We start from the raw sequence: 23,956 nt of genomic DNA, 5'->3' as shown, positions 1-23,956 counted from the left end.
TGCAAATTTTCCAAACTTCTATGCTCTGTTTCCCTTCAAAACTGAATGCCTTTAACAGCACCCAAGTCACCTCTTGAATGCTTTGCTGCTTAGAAATTTCTTCCATCAGATACCCTAAATCATCTCTCTCAAGTTCAAGGGGACAAAATGCTGCCAGTCTCTTTGCTTAAACATAACAAGAGTCACCTTTGCTCCAGTTCTCAACAAGTTCCACATCTCCTTCTGAGACCACCTTAGCCTGGACCTTGTTGTTCAAATCACTATCAGTATTTTTGTCAAAGCCATTCAACAAGTCTCTAGGAAATTCCAAACTTTCCTACATCTTTTTGTGTTCTTTTGAGCCCTCCAAACTGTTCCAACCTCTGCCTGTTACCTAGTTTCAAAGTTGCTTCCACATGTTCGGGTATATTTTCAGCAACACCTCACTCTACTGGTACTAATTTACTGTATTAGTCTGTTTCCACACTGCTGATAAAGACATATGTGAGACTGGGCAATTTACAAAGGAAAGAGGTTTATTGGATTTATAGTTCCACATGGCTGGGGAGGCCTCACAATCACGGCAGGAGGTGAATGACACATTTCATTTGATGGCAGACAAGGGAAGAGAGCTTGTGCAGGGAATCTCCCCTTTTTAAAACCATTAGATCTCATGAGACTTATTCACTATCATGAGAAAAGCACAGGAAAGACCTGTCCCCATGATTCAATCATCTCCCACTAGGTTCCTCCAACAACGTGGGAATTATGGGAGCTACAAGATGAGATTTGGGTATGGACACAGAGTCAAACCACATCAATGTGTCAATAAGAAACATTGTATTTTAGAGGCACTCCCATTTGTCTCTATATACATTGCTTGAGGATGAAATAAGCAAGCAGGGACATTTCTTGCGTTACTGGGAGTATAGGTCGTTAATGTGGGGCATGGCTAATGATTCATAGACTTGCAGGAAATGTTATTTTCACCTTGGAGCCTCATAAGAAAACACCTGACTCTGCAGGAAGAATTTTAAAACATGCCCCTTCCTCCTTGCCATGACATACAAAATATAGACACATAACATTCAGCCCATTCCAACCTCTCTTAGATATACTTCATATGGTCAAATAACAGTAATATTTTATTCAATAACCATACTGAAGACATTGAAGTTTTTTACAATTTGATTCTTAAAGGTATAATCTAATTAAACAGTTATAATGACTGTGAAATATTTTTCATGCAGCACCTAGCATGAGCTAGGGTTTCATTCCTCAATTGCAACTACAATGTTTCCTGTGCTGTGCCACTCAGCAAGGCTATTTCAATGGTTTCTTCAATTTACATGAAAATCATGCCTCATTTTAATTTTTTGGTATTTTTGAACCATGCTTTCATTATGTATATGATTTGGCTTCTTTTCCTTCTTACTTCCCTCCTCTCCTCCTTCTTTCTTTCCTGCCTTCTTTTCTTCCTTTTTATTAAGATCCTGATTGCCTTTACTTTGTAACTTTTTAATAAAAGATGTTTATTTTCATCCTATTCTTTATGGTGTACAGATTCTTAACTACTTTAGCTTTCTTTTAGAAATAATTCCACTGTTCTTTTTTTAAGTATCTAAGATTTTCAAGTTTTATTTTATTTTGTTCATTCTTTTTAAGCTTTTAATTTTTAATTTTGTGGGTACATAGTAGGTGTATAGACTTATGGGGTACATGCGATTTTATGATAAAGGCTTGCAATGTGTGCTAATCACATCAAGATAAATGGGGTATCCATCATCTCAAGCATTCATTCTTGGTGTTACAAACAATCTAATTATACTTTTTTAGCTATTTTAAAATGTACAATTAAATTATTACTTATAGTCACCCTGTTGTATTATCAAATACTAGACCTTGTTCATACTTTCTATTTTTGTGGTACTCATTAACCTCTCCACTTCCTCCAACCCCTACTACCCTTCTCAGCCTCCGGTAGCTATCATTCTGCTCTCTGTCTCCATGAGTTCAATTGTTTTTATGTTTAGCTCCACAAGTGAGTGAGAACATGTGAAGTTTGTCTTTCTGTGCCTGGCTTATTTCACTTAACATAATGACCTCTAGTTCTGTCCATGCTCTGGCAAATGACAGGATACAAATGACAGGATCTTATTCTTTTTATGGTTAAATAGTACTCCATTGTGTATATGTGCCACATTTTCTTTATCCTTTCATCTGTTAATGGACAGAGGTTGCTTCCAAATCTTGGCTATTGTGAATAGTGCTGCAATAAACATGGGAGTACAGATATCACTTTGATATACTGATTTCCTTTCTTTTGGGTATAAACCTGTAAGTGAGATTGCTGGATCATATGGTAGCTCTATTTTTAGTTTTTTGAATTTATTTTATTTAGTTTATTTTAACAAAAATAACAAAATTGGAGGAATCACATTACCTGACTTCAAATTATACTACAGAGCTATAGTAACTGAAACAGTGTGGCACTGGCATAAAAACAGACACATAGATTAATGGAACAGCATAGAGAACCCAGAAATAAATTCAAACCATTCTCCATAGTGGTTGTAATGATTTACATTTCCACCAACAGTGTACAGGGTTTCCCTTTTCTCTACACCCTTGCCAGCATTTGCTATTGCCTGTTTTTTGGATATAAGCCATTTTAACTGAGGTGAGATCATATCTTATTGTAGTTTTGGTTTGCAGTTCTCTGATGATCAGTAATGTTGACCACCTTTTCATATACCCGTTGGCCATTTATATGTCTTCTTTCAAGAAGTAACTCAAAAACCATATGATCATTTCAATTAATGCTGAAAAGTCATTTGATAAAATTCAACATCCCTTCAGGATAAAAACCTTTAAAAAAAACTGGGTGTAGAAGGAATTACCTCAACAAATAAAAGCCATATACAACGGACCCACAGCTAGTATCATACTGAATAGGGAGAAACTGAAAGTGTTTCCTCTAAAACCTGGAACTCAACAAGCATGCCCACTTTCATTACTGTTATTCAGCATAGTACCAGAAGTACTAACTAGAGCAATCAGATAAGAGAAGGAAATAAAAGGCATCAAATTGGGAAGGAAGAAGTCAAATTAGCCTTGTTTGCAGATGATATGATTTTATATTTGGGAAAACCTAAAGACTCCACCAAAAATATAAGAACTGACAAACAAATTTAGTAAAGTTGCAGGATACAATATCAACATACAAAAATCAGTAGCATTTCTGTATGCCAACAGCAAACAATCTAAAAAAGAAACCCAGAAAGTAATCCCATTTATAATAGCTACAAATAAAATTAAATGCCTAGGAATTAACCAAAAATGTGAAAGATCTCTGCAATAAAAACTATAAAACATTGATGAAAGAAATTTTAAGAGGACACCAAAAAATGGAAAGATATTCCATGTTTATGGATTGAAAGAATCAATATTGTTAAAATGTCTACACTACCCAAGGCAATCCACAGATCTGAGGTGCTCTCTACCAAAATACCAATGACATGCTTCACAGAAATAGAAAAAACAATCTTAAAATTTATATGTAGTCACAAAACACCCAGAATATCCAAAGCTATCCTTAAAAAAAATAACAAAATTGGAGGAATCACATTACCTGACTTCAAATTGTACTACAGAGCTATAGTAACTGAAACAGCATGGCACTGGCATAAAAACAGACACATAGATTAATGGAACAGCACAGAGAACCCAGAAATAAACTTATATATCTAAAGTGAACTAATTTTTGACAAAGATGCTAAAACCACAAATTGGGGAAAGGACAATCTTTTCAATAAATGGGTCTGGGAAAACTGAGTATCCATATGCAGAAGAATGAAACTGGACTCATATCTCTTGCCATATACAAACATTAAATCAAAATAGATTTAAGGCCTAAATCTAAGACCTCAAACTATAAAACTACTAGAAGACAACACTAGGGAAACTCTCCAGGTCCTTGGACTGGGCAGATTTCTTTAGGAATATCCCACAAGCACAGGCAACCAAACCAAAAATTGATAAATGGGATCATATCGAGTTAAAAAGCTTCTGCACAGCATAGGGAACAATCAACAAAGTGGAGGGACAACTCTCAGAATGGGAGAAAAAAATTGCAAACTACCCATCTGACAAAGGGTTAATAAATCAGAATATATAAGGAACTCAAACATCTCTATTAAAAAATCTAATAATCTGATCAAAAAATGAGCAAAAGATGCATTTTTCTTTAGGTCTGCTGATTTCACCTTCTCTGGAGCATCTTACTGCCTTTAGATTTTCTTTATTTCTCTACATTTTTTAAAACTCAAGTTCTGTAAAGGTCTCATTCATTCTCTTCGCTTGGGCATCTCTGCAGAGATCCTCTTTCAGTCCTCTATCCTTCTGCCCTCATCTGGACTGAATGCTTTCTATTTATGCTACATTACAATTTAGTGACTTCCTTCCACTGCTTTTCTGAATCGCAACCACTGTTTTCTAGGTGCCATATTCAGTGGTGTGCAGGTAAAAGTTTAACATAGGTTCTCGAAATATGCATATAAACAAATTCTAATTTTCAGCATTTTCTGATTTCCATTTTGCAAATATTCCCATCATGGCAGACATCAAGTTCCCAACTTAAGTTCACTGACCATAGAATGGGGAAGGGATGCCTCCTGCCCCCTCAACCAAGGCTAGCATCTCCCCAACACCACAGATTAGAGCCATTTTAACAGAGATATTTCTAAAGAACATTCATCCATTTTCTGACTTAACAAAGCAACTTGGATATAATTTCATCTTATTTGGAGTCTCTGGGTCATTATTATAAATATTACAGTCAAGGGCAAAAAGTGGTGTCTCTAGAGATTATGACATTTAGAGAGAAAATATTAGCCAGTAAACAAAATGGCTAAATAACTAAAATGGAAGTTAGATAGAATAATTAGGTAAAAAATACAATGGTGCTTTGTTTATTTTTGAAGCCTTGTTGTTGTTAGTTACCTTTTCAAATTTATAATACTCAAATCTAGTTTTCACAGTTTGTTTAGTTGTTACAGCTGCCCTTCTCTGTATTCTCGATATGCTCCCTTCTCTGTTTCTCATGGCTTTTTATTTGTGCTCTTATTTCTTCCCACCTTAATTCATTTTTTTAAGTTCTCAGGGAATAAATATTAATAAATAGAGAGAGTGCCTTGAATATAAAATGCGTATTTTCTCATAAGTGGCATTAATTTGGCTTCCCTTTCATTACCTGTGTTTTCTTTAATATCATAAAAGAGAATGTTATCCATGCATCTACTGACAGAAAAGAAAATGAGTTTTTCTCTTTGAAAGTTCACCTTAAAGCTTTTTGTCATGCGCAACTGCTTTAAAATAGCGTGGGTTTTTTTTGTTTTGTTTTGTTTTTGTTTTTTTGTTTTGTTTTGTTTTTCTGAATGAATGGCCTGCAGCTGCTCTTCAGGGTTTCCCTTTTTTTTTTTTTTTTTTAGTATTTTAGTTATGTTTGGACATTTAAAAAATACATATTTGTATCACTGATGGGCCTATAAATAAAATGCTGCATAGAAAAGTTCCCAGGAACTAATTTTTAGAGAAAGGTTCCTGGGGACTAATTAGAGTCACAAGCAGAGACAAGCAGGAGGTTGAAAACACTGTGTTGCTTCTTACCTTGCTCTGATATTTTGCGTTTTAGCCATGTCTGAACATTTATGGATTCAAGAGATGAATCCTGAATGTATCCTGAATCATATCACTCCATGATCAGGAAATACCCGTGAAATGAATGTGGATCTCTTGTGGTTTTCTTTAGGCGTTCGCTCTCTTCTCTTTTCCTCCACCGCTTGCTGAAGGCAAATCTTAACCAAGGTAAATTCAGCTTACTGGATAGAGGACATTTCTTTATGTCCAAGGAAATTAAAGCTATTCAAGCATACACCTGCCACATAACTAGAAAAATACCCAGGGAGCCATTTTCATTTCAAAGCTGCAGTTTCCAGTGCCATCAGTATGGCTAATCACTGGATCATTTTATTAGAATTACTATTTTATCAATACAAAACTAGAAAAATGCCTGAAATGTATAATGATTCGTGTCCAAATGCAGCAGGTGATATTGTAAAATTTTTCGATGTAGAATACAAGAAATACTGTTAGAACATAATAATGGCATTTTTGGTATTCACTGGACCATATGAAATGCATCTGTTTCATCATAAATTGTTGTGTATATATTGACACATTTTATAATTGTTTTAAAATGTAGATGTATGTAATACAAATATAATAAACTCTGGCATGTCTAAAATTGTAACTACCTCATAATTTCTGTTTGGTATTCTAAAAGGATGCTATCTAATCCAAGATAAATTTTCTTGTAGGTATATGATCTCAATAAAATGTGATTCAAAGGGGTTAACTCTAGTTTTAGATCAGAGTCTTGAGCCCAGAGTAAGTAAATGAGTAAGCTTCGTTTTGAACAGGTGGTTAGTCATTATCACCATCGGCAATCTAAGGAAAGGAAAAGAAAGAGACAAGATTTGGCTAACGTATATTTCAGACAAGAAAGCAGGGATAGGTAGAAGGTTTTTTTTGTTTTTTGTTTTTTTCCAAAATGATACTAGTTCTAGTGTCACAAGCCTGGAGTTCTTTGTTTTTGATCCAATTATGTTATACTAAGCCAATCATTTTATTAAAAATAATGATATGAAATAAGCCAATCACAGAAAGACAAAGTTCACATGTTCTCCCACTTATTTGTGGGAGCAAAAATTTAAAACAATTGAACTCATGGAGATAGAGAGTAGAATGATGGTTACCAGAGGCTGGGAAGGGGAGCGAGGAAAAGATAAAATGAGGATGGTTAATAAATGCAAAAATAGAGGTAGATAGAATGAATAAGATCCGGTATTTGATAGCACAACGGGGTGACTATAGTCAACAATAATTTATCACATATTTTAAAACAATTAAAAGAGTGGAATTGGAATGTTCCTAACAAAAAGAAAAGAGGAATGTTTGAGGTGATGGATACTCTAATTACCCTGCTGTGATTATTACATATGTATGCCTATATTAAGACATCACATGTACCCCATAAATATATATACCTATGATGTACCCCTAATAATTAAACATAATTTTTAATATAAAAATAATAATGATGAGCTTAAAACATAAAAAATCTGTCTGGATTTTCTACTGTAGAAAATGATTTAAGAGGTGTATCTCTAACTCTCCAGATAGATTTAAAATCTAATTATACTTGAAGTTATAACGCTCAAAACTATCTTTGTATATTTTGAGAGAAGGTGCATAAAACAGCACATGAAATAAGAATGAAAATTCTAATGATAACGGTGACAAAAAATGTGATTGAAGTTGAATATGCAGACTCCTCCAGCCGTGAGATAAAGATTAAAATAGTATGATGATGCTTCGATTCAATGCTAATGAGCTTTCTTTTTTTGTTGTAGGTCTCAGCATTAGAGAGGCAGATCTTTGACTTCCTTGGTTTCCAGTGGGCGCCTATTCTTGGAAATTTTCTACACATAATAGTTGTCATATTGGGTTTGTTTGGGACCATTCAGTACAGACCTCGATACATAATGGTGGTAAGTCTTATTTTTATCATTTCGCTTCATATAAACAATTCAAAATTTCTATAAGAATATAAATAAAATATTTCTAAGTGGCCCCTTCTGATATAATGTGGCATTGCTTTTCTAGCCCTCAAATGTTAAATTTTGTTAAGAAGTGATTATCTGTGGAAAATACAAAATAATGAATGTTGTACAGTCAGATCAAAACATGCTCAAAAGTGTATGATGACATGGTGTCACTCACAGTGTAACTGAATTCAAGTTTTACAAGGAAATTCAAAATAGTGGTTGGATAAAGTAGGAGGTCTGCTTGTAGTCTTGGTAATAGAATAGTTAGATGCAATGTACATTAACCATTAATTTATCATAACTTTCAGTGACATTTGTCACTAACTCCAAAAAACAAATCTATCTAGCATAATTGTTTAATCACTGAAAACAATAATGTATTTTAATTTTAATTGATTTAGGACATTACAAGTGCATGTATGGATGGATATTTGGTACACATCCCTAACATTTCATACAGATTGATATTGAATATTTCTCTGTTTGTCAAGATGAATTTGAAACATATATCCAAAACTTGGTCAGCACACACTCCATTATAGGACAGTTTAATGAGGTGTATGCTGTGACCCACAATCTAATGGAAGTTATTCACAGTAATTAGTTGTCTTTTCTATAACATAAAAGAGTTCATTACTGTAGGCTACCATGTGAGAAGGTTGTGAGAAATAATAAGCATATGTACGTATTGTAAGTTGGAGTAACATACTTTAAAATGTTCATTAAGCCTGAATAAATATACAGTGTTCAGTAGAAGTACTAGATATTTTCTTGGGATACACTGACATTGCCTCACTAGAAGAAAATCATAGACTTAAAAACATGCCATCTTTCCATTTTGACATAATCTAATTCCACCTGTGGAAAATAATAAAGTTATAATCTTTCTCTGTTAATCCATTCTCTATTTTGATTTTTAAACTTGGCTTTTTTATTTCTTTCACCATTTCACAGAGATATAGGTAACTGAATAGACTGCATTCAAATGGCCTTGGGAGCATTTGATAGCTCTCAATTTGCTGCCAGGGTTAAACAATTTCTGCTTTACTTTCCTTCTCTTAGAAATAGCCTCAACCAGGTACGGTGGCTCACATCTGTAGTCCCAGCACTTTGGGAGGCTGAGGCAGGAGGATTGCTTGAGCTCAGGAGTTCAAGAGCAGCTAGGGTTTTTTTTTTTTTTATAGAAATCCCGTGTCTACAAAAAAATACAAAAAGTAGCCAGACATTGGGGGGCCTGTGGTCCCAGCTACTTGGGGGGCCGAGGCAGGAGGATCGCTTGAACCCAGGAGATCAAAGCTGCAGTAAGCCATGATCATGCCACTCCACTCCAGCCTGGGCAACAGAGAGAAACCTTGCCTCAAAAAAATAATAAAATAAAATAAAATAAAATGAAATAAAATGAAATAAAATAAAATAAAATAAAATGAAATAAAATGAAATAAAATAAAATAAAATAATAAATAAAATATAAAAAGATAAAAAAATAAAATAAAATAAAAGTAGCCTCTGCTAAGTAACTACACAATCTCCTAGAAGGGGGTTTCATGGAGTTGGACTTGAGGCCTAAGATGCTTTCATAACATGCATAATCAAGCTATTATCGAATTCTAAATGTGTTCTAGTTTGTTACTATGAATATAGAGCAGTTTTACTCATTACAGACATTTTGTTTTATGATATTGGTGTTCTGCTGCGAAACAAAATGCCTGGTGGCTTTGAAACCATAGACGGCTTCCAGAGAATGAAGCTGTAGGTAAATACCAGTGACATTTAGTCCTGGTGATTTTGCCCTCTAAATGTTAACCGTATGCACTATTCACACAACTGCTGCCTTGGTTGAGGCTTATGCCTTCTCTCTTCTATAGATAGACTTTGCCTCTTATTTTCTACCTTTCTCCCTTCCAATTTGCTCTTTGTACTTTTCTTAAATTACTGGCTTAAAACCACCACTGGGTCCTTAGCTGGATAAGATCTAAGAATATTCTTGCCTGATGTACTTGACCAAACTCATGTCTAACCATTCTTCCTTTTTCCCTTCCTTTGTCCCCCGCCTCCCTCCCTCCCTCCGTCCCTTCTTTCCTTCCTTCCTGCCTCCCTCCCTCCCTTCCTTTCTCCCACCTATCCTCCCTCCCTTCCTTCTATCCTCTCTCCCTCCCTTCCTTCTTTCCTTCCTTCCCTCTTTCCTTTTTTCCTTCCTCCCTCCCACCCATCCTCACTCCCTTCCTTCTACCCTTCCTCCCTCCCTTCCTTCTTTTCTTCCTTCCCTCTTTCCTTTTTTCCTTCTTCCCTCCCACCCAACCTCACTCCCTTCTTTCCTCCCTCCTCTCCTCCCTCCCTCTCTCCCTCCCTCCTTCCGTCTTTCCTTCCTTCTTTCCTTTTTTCCTTCCTTCCTTCCTTCCTTCCTTCCTTCTTTCCTTCTTCTTTCCCTTCCTCTCCCCATCCTCTTTCCTTTACTCACTTCTTTCTTTTCTAACTTTCTTTCTCCCTTTTTTCTTTTACTTATTAATTCAAAACATATTTATTGAGCTTCTACCCTGTGTTTGGCATTGTGTTAGGTGTGGACTATACTGGTGAGCAAAAACAGACAGACACATTCTCTGTCTTCCTGGGTGCTTACCTTACAGTGCAATGAAGAGAGCTGTGCCTTTATCAAACAATTGTCCACATAAATGTTAAATTGCAACTGCGATAAGTGATACGAAGGAGCACTCTAGCCATGAGATGTCTAATGGGGTATCTGCCTGTAGCAGGGCAATGGGGTTAGGCACCCTGCAGGGAGCTGAGAGCTGAGGTCTGCTCTCAGTATGAGAGTGAGTCACGAGTATGAGACAAGTATGAGACAAGTATGAGAGTGAGTCCACAAGGGAAGAAGGGAGTGAAGGGGGGTCTGGGCCGGAGGCACCACAAGGCCCATAGAAGGGGGACTATCAGAGCAGTTCTGATTTACTCATTAAGCATCTATTGAGGACCTATACTGTGCTAAGTTTGGAAAAATAGGAAAGACTTCAAATGTCAGAGGCCCTGCTCTGCAGGCACTAACCATGTAAGGAGTGAGGAGGTGCAGGTTCCGGGGCTCTCTAGAGGTGAGTAAATGGCAGTGAAGAGGAATGAGATCATCAGTGGGGCAAGGCCTGGGGGAAGGCCTGAGCCAGGTGTGGAGACCCAGGAGGGCTGAGAGTCTGTGCACCTCAGTGTCATGGGTCTCCTGCTGCACCTGCCTCACCAGCCTCATGCTCTGGTAGCCTTGCCTGGTGTTTGTGTCCCTGTCTAGCAATATTTCCTCAGTCTCTCATGGATACCTTCTTCCATACACGTTAATGGTGAATCACTCTCTGCTCCTTCACCTCTAGAGTGTCTTGAGTATGTTTTATAATTTGTTCATGTTTATGTCTTCTAGGCAAAGTGTTCTTTGAGAGCATAGAATGTAATTAGTGCTCAGTACATACTTATTGATTATTTTTCCTATCTAGCGTCCTACTAGTTCACAGAGTCCACCCGTGATGAAACTGCTGTCACTTCTCTGCTGGTACTTTTTCCTTTGCTTCCCTCTCTCCCTCCTCCCTCCTGTGTGTAGAGGAAGGCAGTTTTAGGTCTTTCAGAATCTTCAAAGGAAAGCATCAACAAGACCAACAATCCATGTTTTTGCTCATCTTGATAGTCTCTTTTTGTGGGTTATGCCAACCAATTCTCTCTCATTTTATTTGCTATCTTATTCAGGATCCTCTCTCAGGAAGGGAAGAGAAAGAAAGCAACAAATTGGTGTGAAAGCTGTCCATGCATGTTATTAGGTTTCATTCTCATAAATATCCTACAGGGCATGTATTAGCTTCTCTGATTTCCCAGATGAGAAAAGAGGTCAGAAAGATTGAGTGACTAGCCCAAGGAGCACAGGTGGTAGTGGGCAGCAGAATTGGGTGTGTACCGGCCTGTGATTGTTAGGTTCAAGGAGCTGCTAGAGCATTATCTGTGCTTTGCTTTCACTGGCAGATTCCAGATGATAATGTTACCATTGTCAGTATAAGTTGTGATATAGGAAACAGTCTTGGCCTACCTCCCAGTCAGATATTGTTACCTTTATGAAGCTCCAGATTACCTCTTATTCTAATATGGGTATAAATTATCTATTTGATAAAAGTACCTAAAGAATCATTAATCTATGAGTATGGGAAATCTGTTCACAAAAATTGCCTTTTAAAAAAGAGCATGTTGTTATTTGGGAAGGTTTTTTTTTTAATTCATTTTTGAGTTGTTGTCATAAATTCTTTGGTTTGAAGCTACAACTGGTGGCCTAGAATTAATTCTGATATTTAAAAAAACTGAAAATGAATGTGGCATATGTCCCATTAGAGGCAGCGGCTTTTCAATGGCAGTGAGAAGAGTTCTGGAGCAGAAATCCATACTGACTTTTCACTGTGAGGGGAAAGAGCGTTTTCATTGCAAGAGATTTTCTCTCAAAATTGCTTCTTCTATTTTTAGTATTGGCTTCCTTTATTGGCCAAACCACCACACAGATAGGTCAATTAAATTTAATCCATTTCAAAATAACAAACACTTTGGAGCACCAGGTATGTGCTAAGTGCTCACGCAGAGATTAATAAAATATGTATGTTCACTGAGACAATTTAATAGAGCTCTAGTTTTACAAAAACACAGATAATTTACTGCCATTTTGGACAAGAGACAGGGTTCATCACAGTTGAGTTGAAGTAATTGATCACCTTTATGAAAATGTTTTGGGTAAAGGACCATGAGGCTCAAGCTCACCAGTGACTAGTTTTTCTAAACTCTTAGAGTCTAAATCAAAGCTTATGAAAATTGTTTCTTTATCTACTTCTCCAGCACCTCCTGCATTCCCCATTTGCCTACCTCGTTCCAGCCACGCTGAATGATTTGTGTTTTCCAAAGACCACATGCTGCTTTTGCCTCTTCAGTTTGCACATACTGCTCCTTCTGCCTGGAATGCCTTAATCTCTCTATCCTCTTGGAAAACCTTTAATAATCCTCAATTAAATGGTCACCTTTTACAGGCCTTGCCTGACCACTGAATGCAAGGGAAAGTACCTCTTCCCTTCTGCTACTGTAAATCCTGGTAACTTTCTACCCCAGCACCCTACCCGGCTGTCATCATTGCTTCGCTACCTGTCTTGCCCCATTCAACAATGCGTACTCCTGGAAGGCAGAACTGTGCCCATCTATTGCTGTATTCTAAGCCTATTCCTGTATTCTAGGCCAATTCCTGTATGTACAGACCATTAGATATGCTTAATACTTGATTGGGCAAACAATAAATGAATCAAAGGTTATTGGATGAAAGGATTTTACAAGATGGAATGGACAGGGACTTTTTTAAAATCTCAGAACATGACAGCAATGTACTGCCTTGCTTATCTCAGCCTGAACTTGGTTGAGGGAATTAATTATATGATAAAATAGTATGTGCTGTGCTACCTGCACCTACCATTAGCTGACTTACTCCTCAAGACTTATTTTCTTCTAAGATGTAGTGTTGCGAGCTCCTGCCACTATAATTGAGGAGGCCTCTCAGCAAAGACTATTAGAAAAACCTCCCCAAATCACAGAATCAAAGATCAATAATTCCCTTCCAGGTACCATCACACTATTAAGGTACAATTTACTATTTCTGTATTTATTTTTAGAATACAAAAACAACTTTGCCACATAGTACTCCTTTACTCATGAAAGTATTTTGGCTAAGGTGCAAGGTGGAATGTGTACATTAGGGCAGCCATTCCCAGCCTTTTTGACACCAGGAACTCATTTCATGGAAGACAATTTTTCCAGAGGTTGGGCGAGTTGGTTTTGGGATGAAAATGTTCCACCTCAGATCATCAGGCATTAGTTAGATTCTCATAAGTAGCCGCAGCCTAGATGTCTCGCATGGGTAGTTCACAATAGGGCTTGTGTTCCTCTGAGAATCTAATGCCACGCTGATCTGACAGGAGGCAGAGCTCAGGCAGTACTAGTCTGTGGCCTGGAGATTGGGAACCCCTGCTTTAGGGGAATACCGTGTTCTGTCTTGCGTTTTGAATGGGCATTATGTGCTTCTTTGGCTATAGACAGTATGAAGCAGTGAAATCATATTTACCCATCACAAAGCATTGTTGTAGAATCAGTTATTTCCTATCTGTTTACTCCTCGGTCAAATATGTTTTATTCTACTTGTAAATTTAAAAATAAGATTTTTGTCCTAGAATTACTTAAATCTTCGTTATTTCATGGGTGATAATTTAATCAAGCAGGTTTTAACTCACATGCAGATGAATTAGCAAATTTGTTTAACATTTTTTTGAAATAAGATTAACCTTGAAATTAAAATTAGCTCAAAACTGCCTTTAAAAATTTGTAAAGCGTCAAGTGAATTTGAAAAGTCCACAATTTAGTTATCTGGACTTTTATGCAAATGCTCATGTGCAAAGGACAACTCATTTTAATCTGAATTGTTATATAGCAAAATTTTTCTGCTATGTCAGCATAAATCCCATTCCAGAGTCACTGCTCAACATGAAGTTGAGTGTTAGGTTTTGATTCAATTGGTAAATGTCAAACCTAAATTCCTCTTCACCAGTTATTGGCTGTGAAGCCTTGGGATGTTTGTTTGCTTTCCTTTTGCCATAGTTACCTCATTTGAAAAACCTGACCCATATATCATTTTAAATAATTATATAATGTATGTGACTTGCTTACTATAGCCTAACACAGAGTAAATGTTGGACAAATGTTTGAGATGTTCATATGTCTTTTTTTCCCCTTTACTCTACTAAAAAATGTTACAACAATGACTGAGCAAGAAACTTACTCTACATTTTTATTTTAAGTCTAGCATATTGTATATGATATTATAGCAAATTTATGTGTATATGAAAGAATGAATGAATGGTCTTTCTCGTAATTAGAAAATAAGCTCAGAAAGTAAAAATAATTCATATTATAAACTAATTGCTTGATGGGGAAGAAATAGACTGGAAGATGTCCAAAGTTTATTTCCATTAAAAAATGCTGAAATATCCTTGTAAAACTAGGATATATTTAGGAAGCCACATAGAATGCATAAACATTCTTTTTTCATTATTATAGGTCTTGTCTATGTGGATCTGGATTTAAAATGTATATACTAAACATAAGCAAAGTAGAAGAGAGATGGAGAGATTATGCAGAGTGATTTTTTTCTTATATTGAAAAGCTTTCTTTACTACAAGTATATTTAATACACCTAAATACATGATGTAAGCCTGCTTTATAATAACCAAAGGGTATTTGTTTAAAAATAGAGAGTCTTATTTTTTAAGTTATTGCTTCAGTTGAATTATAAATGAAATAACCCACTTCAAAAAGAAGATAGGGAAGGTAGGCAGTCTCTTTGGCCATTGGTTATCCCAATGCTTCCTGCCTAGCTAAATTTCTATGGCCATATTTGTATCTCTAGCTATCTCTCTCCTTTTATACTCATGATCAGATTTGTGTCTCAAGTGCACATTAAGGTATACTTCATACCTTATAACAATTCAAAAATCAAAAATATATATTTTCTTTGTTCTCAGCAAAGAAACACAAATTTATTAGAAGAAACTTGTAATGTAAATGTACTAGAAGATATTATGCAATATTGCTAAAACAAACAACACAAGAATTCCATATTATGCATGTCACACTAATTGTAAAATACTAAAGATACTGTCATTCTAAAATAAATTGCCAATTATAGAACATATATGAATAAAAATTTGAGGTAAACTGGTAATTTGGTGAATTGGTCATTTGACAAATTGCTTAATTTGGTAACTGGTTATCTTGCCGTGAATCTATAATCCTTTTACTAAAATCTTTTAAAACAAAGCCTACCCTGTATGCTTAAGCATCCCAGCTCTGAAATCAAACTATCAGGTGTCAAATCCTAACTCTGACACTAAATAGGTGATTAAATGATTATCCCTCTACCTCGGTTTTAGTGTGATGATTGAATGACATGATATATGTAAAGCACTTACCACAATACCAGGAACACAGAAAGCACCAGGATAATAACCCTTTTATTGTCAAAAATGTAGGAACTGACAGTTGAGGTTTACATAGCCTGGTAATTTTGCCTTTGCAAGTTCAGAAGTAGCATCAAGATTACAACTTGTGAGAGATCCTGAATATACTTCAGTCACCAAGTTTGTGCTATGATCTTTAAATAGATGTGTTTTATTATGCATTTATTATTAACTATGAATTGATTCACTAAAAAATACCTGTGTATTTAGGAATTAGTCCCAATAATTAAGTCCTATCATATGGTTTTGTAATTAATTTAGTTTATTGCCTTACTTTAATATTGCTTTGTTTTATGTTCTTTTCCTAATCTTTTTCAATGGCTTTTTTCTCTTGACTTAGAGGTTAGCATTGCTCCCTCATTTCAATATACTTATAATTAGATTTATTTAGAATGGAAGATATCAAACACTAGATGCCATCTTGCTAGCAAGAGCTTCAAAACTTACTGAAAGTTTAAAATTTACTAAGTCCACTCTTACCAGAAGACTTTATGAACAGAATATATTACAGCATCAGCAATACCTGCATATACCAAAAATCTCACTATATATTTTTACTTATCTTAACTTTTTAACATGTTTTCCAACTAAATTTCCAGTGATTTTTGAGCTTTAACTCATTATTATAATTGTATTATCTTAAAAATGAAAGCAAACCTCCTTTCAGAAAAACAAATATATGATGGAACATTAAATGTAACCAATTATAGGACTATACTACTATATGAGATTATTTTAAAAATTCATAAATGACAGAATACAAAATATAAATTGAATTTAATAAATAGTTAAAAGCTTCTGATAAAGTTTCTATTAGTAACATACCTATATTACACAGAGTCTAAATTTTATAATTCTATTATTTGGCACAGCATAGAATAAGCTAAATAAATGATTTCAGTATTTATTTTAATTTAGAAACAGTATGCAATGATTGTAATCACTGATAGAAAACAATAATTAAATTAATAAGTCTACTTAAGACATTAAGAATTCATTCATTTTTGTGATAAAATAAAACGAATAGGCAAACTGTTGTATTTGATATGTTATTTGTGTTCTACAGTAAGTACTATCCTCAGTCATCCTAGCTGGTCTGTACGTCACTTTTCTGGGCCTCAATTTCTTTGTCTGCATAAGAAAGTGACTGGATGAGAGGAGCCATAGTCCAATCATTGATTCTCCATTGATGAGTCTCTCGATCTAGGGCTACCTTAATTAAGACTGACTAATACTCTGGGAGAAGGTATTTCCTAATACATAATATCTTAATAAAATCAATTAATCAGTAAGACCAGTAGGTTTAAAATTTGTTGGCTGGATATGACTGGAAGATATGAAAATCTGTTATTCATTTCCTCATTCTTAATCCTATTTATTAATTTCTCTGCTTTAAAATATTTTATATGGTTATATTTTTATTATATGATCATATTAGAGGCACACATTCTACTAATAAAATAGTCCAACAAATGAAAGTTTGTTAATTTTGTACTCCACGCATGTTTTTTTCAAACATGGTCTTCTTTCAGTCCTAGGTTTCAATAAATATTCCTTAAAATGTGACAGTTTTATACTGTAACTTAAAGATGATAGAGAGCTCACAGAAGATTTGCATAGTTGTGTTCCCTAGAAAAGATAATACTCAGAAAACAGAAATCAAATCAACACTTTGGTTCAACTTGTACCTGGAAGCCAGCAAAGCACTTTAAAAGTAAATCTAACTTTGTTGGTGTCTACTGAAAGCAGTAGAAATTATTGAATTTTTAATTTCTGGAAAGCTTAGGGGACCACATAGAGAGCACTCTTTTCTGAGCGCTCCGTCAGTTTCTTCCCAGAAGACAGACTTATTGACATTTTTATTATTGATTTATTTGATATACATGCCTTTCATCTCCACATTTTTCTTCTCTTTCTCCCTCCCCCATTTCTATCTAGTATACAGTGTGGACTGCCCTCTGGGTCACCTGGAATGTGTTCATTATCTGCTTTTATTTGGAAGTAGGTGGACTCTCAAAGGTGAGTTTATCATGCTTTTAAAGTACACTTTAAAATGAGTACACTTCTAAGTATTGTGACTACATACATATATAGGTATATTGTGTGTGTGTGTGTGTGTGTGTGTGTGTGTGTGTGTGTATGTGTGTGTATAGAATGATAAAATACTATTCAAAGAAGACTTTAGGTACCACTTAGGAAAGAATGATCTTAGGAGTGTGTTAATATAATGGAACTTCAAAACAACTGCCTTCTGGTTTAGTTTGTTATACTGAAGTGGGACTGAACTTACAGTGTATCCTCATGTCCATTTTAAAAAGACATAATATCATAGTGACTGCAGGCCTAAATATTAAGTAGAAAATGGTTTTGAACATGCTTGTGTTTAAAGTAGGAAAAGAGATTGATGAAGATGTTAATGTAACAGACATGAATGGCAAGTTTCTATCTTTGCTGGAATATTAATTCTGGAAAAAATTGACCAAGAACAAAACTCTTACATTAAATGTTTACTAAGAAGTAAATGCATCAGCGTGGTGATTCCTATTTTGAAATTTTAATCACACAGAAGACAGTTGTCTTAATGCAGCAATGATACACATGTTATTTCTGCCTGTCTAGAACTGTCAGCAAAGCACATGATTTTATTATGCCTCCTTCAAAAATGTCTCACCACCCAAATGTAAGAACAACTTAAGTTTCTAGTTGTGTTTCTTAAACAGTTTTTGTGTGAACCAGCACAATTTTCACTATAGAGAAGAAACTTAACAGTATTACAAAAAGTATAAGAAAGCTGTCATATTTTAAAACTTCTCATTATCAAATATATTTATACTAACTTATTCTACTGCTTTATAACAGTCTCAAATTTTCTAAGTAATGCACCTGTGGCTTAGATTTTAGAAAATGTGTCTTGAGCAGCAAGGATACTTTAAGAATTCTTAGGTGCCATTGAAGTCCTTGTGATAACAAAACATGTTTGATTCAGCCAAGCAGCAAAAATCCCTGAAGGATTTTTCCAGAGCCTCCAGAGGTGGTTACTCTTTCTTCTCCACTATAATAACTGTAATTAGAACTTGTCACCATTTTCTCACATTGGCAACTGTATTCAGGAACCAGAAGCAATGTTTCCAATATTGAGTTCAGTATATTTGGACTAACATCTCACTTAAATAATTGTGCTAGCGATTGTAGTTCACCACTAATTTCTAAGATATAAAAAAGTAATTAAATTAATGCCCAGTTATATTGTATAAATGCAGATTATGAAGTAATTTTCAAATGCAAATCTTATGAATAAAATAATTGCAAATAATATATTAAGCACAACATTTTCAACTCACTGCATTTTGTATCTTGCGATTTGAATGGTCATTTTAATCATATTTTTTATTTCACTGGGTAGAAATTATTTTTTCTTCTATATACACTAATTTGGGATAAATTAGACCAGAGAAATTTGTCCTATGGAATTGGCTTCATAGTATTTTGAAAGAAGGCTGAATTTTGAATCATAAGTCTTGAGTCCAAATCTGGTCTTCAACACTTATTAACTGTGAACTCTGAGGCAAATCATTTGGCTCCATGGAGTCTCTATGAAAAATAATAAGACCAGATTTCCCAATAATAATAGTAGTCAGTGTTTATTATACACATGATATGTGGTAACTCAGGTAAGCTTTGAAACAAATCTGTGAAGTAGTAAAACAAATAAGTAAGTATCAGCAGTCATTTTTTTCATATAACTCTGATTTCCCACTGCTGCTCAAGGTTATTTTTGTGAATTTTTGTAACTGCTTTTCTAATATCCATGTGCATGTCTAAAAGTTTTTATCTCATTTCTTTGGGGACAAGGTTGAAAACATGGACATAGTAGTCCTGGTTACTCATTTTGTTACCTATTTAAATGCCATTAAGCAGTCAACCAAGTATTCTAGGTCATTAAAAAGATAGATGACTCCAAAAGGAGCATCCTAAAGATTTTCTGTTGGTCTCCTATTTACTGCCTCAAAGACTGGTAACATCTCCCTTGTTAGCCACAGTTTAGCCTCAATTCCAGTCTATGGGAAATCTATTTTTGAAAATAAAGCAAAGTTAAGGACCCTTGACAAACACAAATACCAGCCACTTTTCCAGGTTCGTTCCATTGTGTAGGAAACTCGTCGTCCATATGAGTTGGTTTATATACTAACTTTCTAGATTCTCCATCTCCTGCTAGTTCATGAAGGTACTTCTTGGAATTATCCATTCGGATAGATTAATAGAAACCTCCCTATACTGTCAATTTGGTCCAAAATATACATTCTGGGATAGTGAATCTTTCTTTAAAAATGGGATCCAGAGTGATTTCCACAACCTCCCTGTGGATTGGGGTGTTATTACAATGACAGACATGGCCTATGAATAGCACATTTGTACGCTAAGGTGTTCTTTTGCTGACAATTTGCATTCATGGAGTGACAGCAGTCCTGTCTTACCTGAAAGATAGTGAGCTGTCTCATGGGCAGGAGAGCCTGGAAACTGAGATTCTTACAATGCTGGGCAGGCTGACAGTGCTGCATACTCTTGTGTTTTAAAAAGATCATTTTAATTTCTAGTAAGGTAAATACTGATAGATGTAATCCACATAAGCAAAAGCTGTTTAGGATCTTCATTAACATTTAAGAGTATAGAAAGAAACTGAGGCCAAAAAGCTTGAGAACAACTCCCATAGAGTAACCAATATAACTAAATAACTAATTAACTAACTAAATAAAAATAATGCAAACAGTAAGAAACCAAAGCAGATGTTACAAATAAAAAACAAATAATGATATGGTAGATTAAAACACAACCATGTCAACGACTATATGAAACGTAAATAGACCAAGCACTCCAGTTAAAGACAGAGATTAGAACAATTGATTTTTAAAATGACAATAGTTAACGTTATTTATATGAAATACACGTTAAACATAAATACATACATATATTTAAATTAAAAAGATGGAAAATATATGCTATGTAAACGATAATCAGAAGAAAACCTCTGTGGTCATATTAATGTCAGAAAAAAAGTAGACTTCAAATAAAGAGTATGAATAGAGATAAACAGATGTTTTACAATGATAACAGGGTCAATGTATTAAATAGACAAAATAATTCAAAACTACACCAAATAACTGAATTTTAGAATACATGAGGTAAAAACTGGCAATATTAAAGGGGGAAATTGACAAATCCATTAACATAGGGGGAGAGTTTAATACTCCTTTCTTGCTTATTGAGAGAAAAAGTAGACACAATTCAGTACAAAATAAAATATTTGAACAACACTATCAAACAACGTGTCTGTCATATAGAGGATATTACCTTAAAATTACAAGATATATTTTCTCTTCATGTGCATATGAACAATGACCAAGATGGCATTCTGGGCCATAAGCAAGTCTCAGTAAATGTTGAATGACTGAAACAATACAGATAATATTCTCCCACCACAAATACAAGAGTAATTTATAATTGTTAATAATTCACAAATCAAAGAAGAAATTTAGAGGAAAATTGAAAAATAAAAGTACAATATTAAAGTACATAATTAAAAAAAAATCTTCTTTGTGGATGAATTCCTATCAGTGTTTAGAGGAAGAAATGTACATTTAAGTTGCTTATTAGAAAAAAAGAAAAGTTAAAAATCAGTGATATACACTTCCATCTTAAGAAGAGCAATTTGACTAATATCTCATAGTTGGTTCTTTGAAAAGATTAATAAACTAACAAACATGTAGTAAGGTTGATCCAAAAAAGAAGAAACAATACAAATTATCAATTCATTAAAGAAAGAAGTGACATAACTACAGATTCAACAGAAATTAAAAGATTAATAGAAAAAAATTAAACAATCAAAAATATTGATAGCCATGAATTTATAATTTAAAATATTTCTACAAAAAAATCAAAACAGAAACAACTGGTATGCAATTGGTTAAGGAAACAGAATTTTCTGTTTAAAAATTTTGGGGTTAGTAGAAAAATGTCACCTTGCTAGAGGGAGTAACTTTCTGCAAGCCTCTCAGGTAAAAACTTAGAACAAAAGGCAATAGTTAAAGTTTAGTCTTCACTTCCCCCAAATCTGAGCTCTGTGTACTAGCAGATCTGTTAGGTGGGGATCCTCAGTGGGGGTCTGTTCAGATGTTGTCTTTAGTTTCTATAGGGAAAGCAAACATCCCTGGAGCTTTAACTTCCTTGGCTATTGTTAAGGCCACTATTACCTTCTTGTTTAGCAAGTTACTTAATTACCTCTGGGGCTAGCCAGATGCTTGGAATTTCTGTTCAAAAAAACTTTGGGGTTTTCCTTTATTTCCCTGCTTGGAGTTTTGCAGGACTTCAAAAAAAAGGTCAGGGTGGAGGTCCTTGCTCAGGATCAATCTATCAAACATAAGAAATACATAATGCTAATCTTACTCAAACTCCTACAGAAAATAGAGGAGGAGGGACCATTTCACAACTAATTTGGTGAGCTAACGTAATCCTGATACCACCTTATAGACAAGAATTAAATTGACATCTATACTTTAGCAATCCTTGGCCATCTCTCCAGGAAATTCCTCATTAGCCATTCTGCCAAGAGGGACTCCACACGGTGGTGAATTGTTTGTCACCACCTGATCTTCCCTTCTCTTCACTCCCAGGCTCTTTGCTAAGAACAAAATTCTTGCTCCTTTATAGGTCAAATCAAATCAGCTCTACCTTTTTGTTTCCCTCACTAATCCAAGCTACTTTCCTTATCTACAAAGGCCCAACCAAATGTTTTCCTTAAAAATGAGCTCTCTGTCCTGCAGATGAGAAATGTCACTCTGTCACATGGCAGAAGCATCTATAGTCAGATTGTATTTAAAGACTGTTTTTTAATTCCCCATTACATTTCTCTACATTTTGAAGTGGTAGTTATTATCAGTCTTAATAGTTTGTTCTACTGGAAATAGACAATGACTTTAGATTTTGTTTTCTTTCTTTCCTTTCCTTCCTTCCTTCCTTCCTTCCTCCCTCCCTCCCTTCCTCCCTTCCTCCCTTCCTTTCTTCCCTCCCTTCCTTCCTTCTTTCCTTTCCTTTCCTTTCGCTTCTTCTTTTTTGTCAACAGGGTAAGGGTTCTTTTTGGTTAGAGTTCTTTTCTCATAATAAAAAATATAAATTACATATATAAGTTGCAGAAACTAGAAAGACAAGAAGAAACACCATTTTTGCTTCAAACATTTGAAGACCACTGCCATGAATATTTTGATTCCAGTTTATTCTCATTCTGCTGTGTTTCCATGGTTTTTCTCTTCTGTTTTTCTTATTATTGTTGAGATAATACTATAGAGAAAATTGACATACTGACTTTTTAAAAATTGGACTTAATGAAAAACATTTTTATGTTGTTACTAAAGTCATGGTTAATATTTTTAAATTTTGTTTAATATTACATCAATCATGAATAGTTTTTTTTTTCTGCTCTTTCTTTAACAGGAGATGTTAAAGCCTTCTGATACATTTTGCTGAATTTCTTCTCCAAAAAGTATACCATTAGCTGTAAAATATGAGTATCTAGAGTGTCATTAGCACAAGTTAATCTGTTTCACCATTTGGGGTTTTTTGGGGCTATTTTCTTTTTTTTTTTTTTTTTTTTTTTTGCAGTTGCAAGATTTAATAGAGTGAAATAGAGTGAAAACAGAGCTCCCATATAAAGGGAGGGGACCCAAGGGGGGTTGCCATTGCCAGCTCCAATACCTGGGTTTATATCCTGATCCTTGTCCCTCCCACTGTGCTCTCAGGCAATAGATGATTGGCTATTTCTTTACCTCCTGTTTTTGCCTAATTAGCATTTTAGTGAGCTCTCTGATTGGTCAGGTGTGAGCTAAGTTGCAAGCCCCGTTTTTAAAGGTGGATGTGGTCACCTTCCCAGCTAGGCTTAGGGATTCTTAGTTAGCCTAGGAAATCCAGCTATTCTTGTCTCTCAGTCCCGCCTCTCAACAGGAAAACCCAAGTGCTGCTGGGGACGTTGGCCGACAACAACTCTAACTGCTTCCTGTTGAATTGGGGTGTAGTAGGGGTTGTGCTGTTGAGATTTCCTCGGGAGGGGTGCCTTTGATGTCATTAACATCGGAGCATGGGCTAGCAGGCCTGTCCAGGGGTCTGCGGTAGCTCTTAGTCATGGACTGCATCTGGAGCTCCATTTGAAGAATGATTTGTAGTTTTACAGCTTCGACTCTGAAAGAGACAAACTTAACAAGGAGTTTA

General features: G+C 35.1%; 1 protein-coding gene across 3 annotated transcripts in view; it reads left to right on the top strand.

The window, feature by feature from the left end:
• Positions 1-23,956, top strand: part of NKAIN3 (sodium/potassium transporting ATPase interacting 3) — a 735,379-nt gene that overhangs the window by 329,002 nt on the left and 382,421 nt on the right. For all 3 annotated transcript variants that reach the window (XM_019032975.4, XM_063709253.1, XM_055349332.2), the window contains exons 2-3: positions 7,452-7,589; positions 17,639-17,719. In XM_019032975.4, coding sequence (XP_018888520.1) covers positions 7,452-7,589; positions 17,639-17,719 — 219 coding nt within the window. The remainder of the gene's footprint in view (positions 1-7,451; positions 7,590-17,638; positions 17,720-23,956) is intronic.

Source organism: Gorilla gorilla, chromosome 7 (genome assembly GCF_029281585.2).
Source record: "Gorilla gorilla gorilla isolate KB3781 chromosome 7, NHGRI_mGorGor1-v2.1_pri, whole genome shotgun sequence".
In the NCBI taxonomy this organism is placed as follows: domain Eukaryota; kingdom Metazoa; phylum Chordata; class Mammalia; order Primates; family Hominidae; genus Gorilla; species Gorilla gorilla.
Note: the sequence above shows the minus strand (reverse complement) of the source record. Positions and strands in the feature narration are given on the sequence as shown.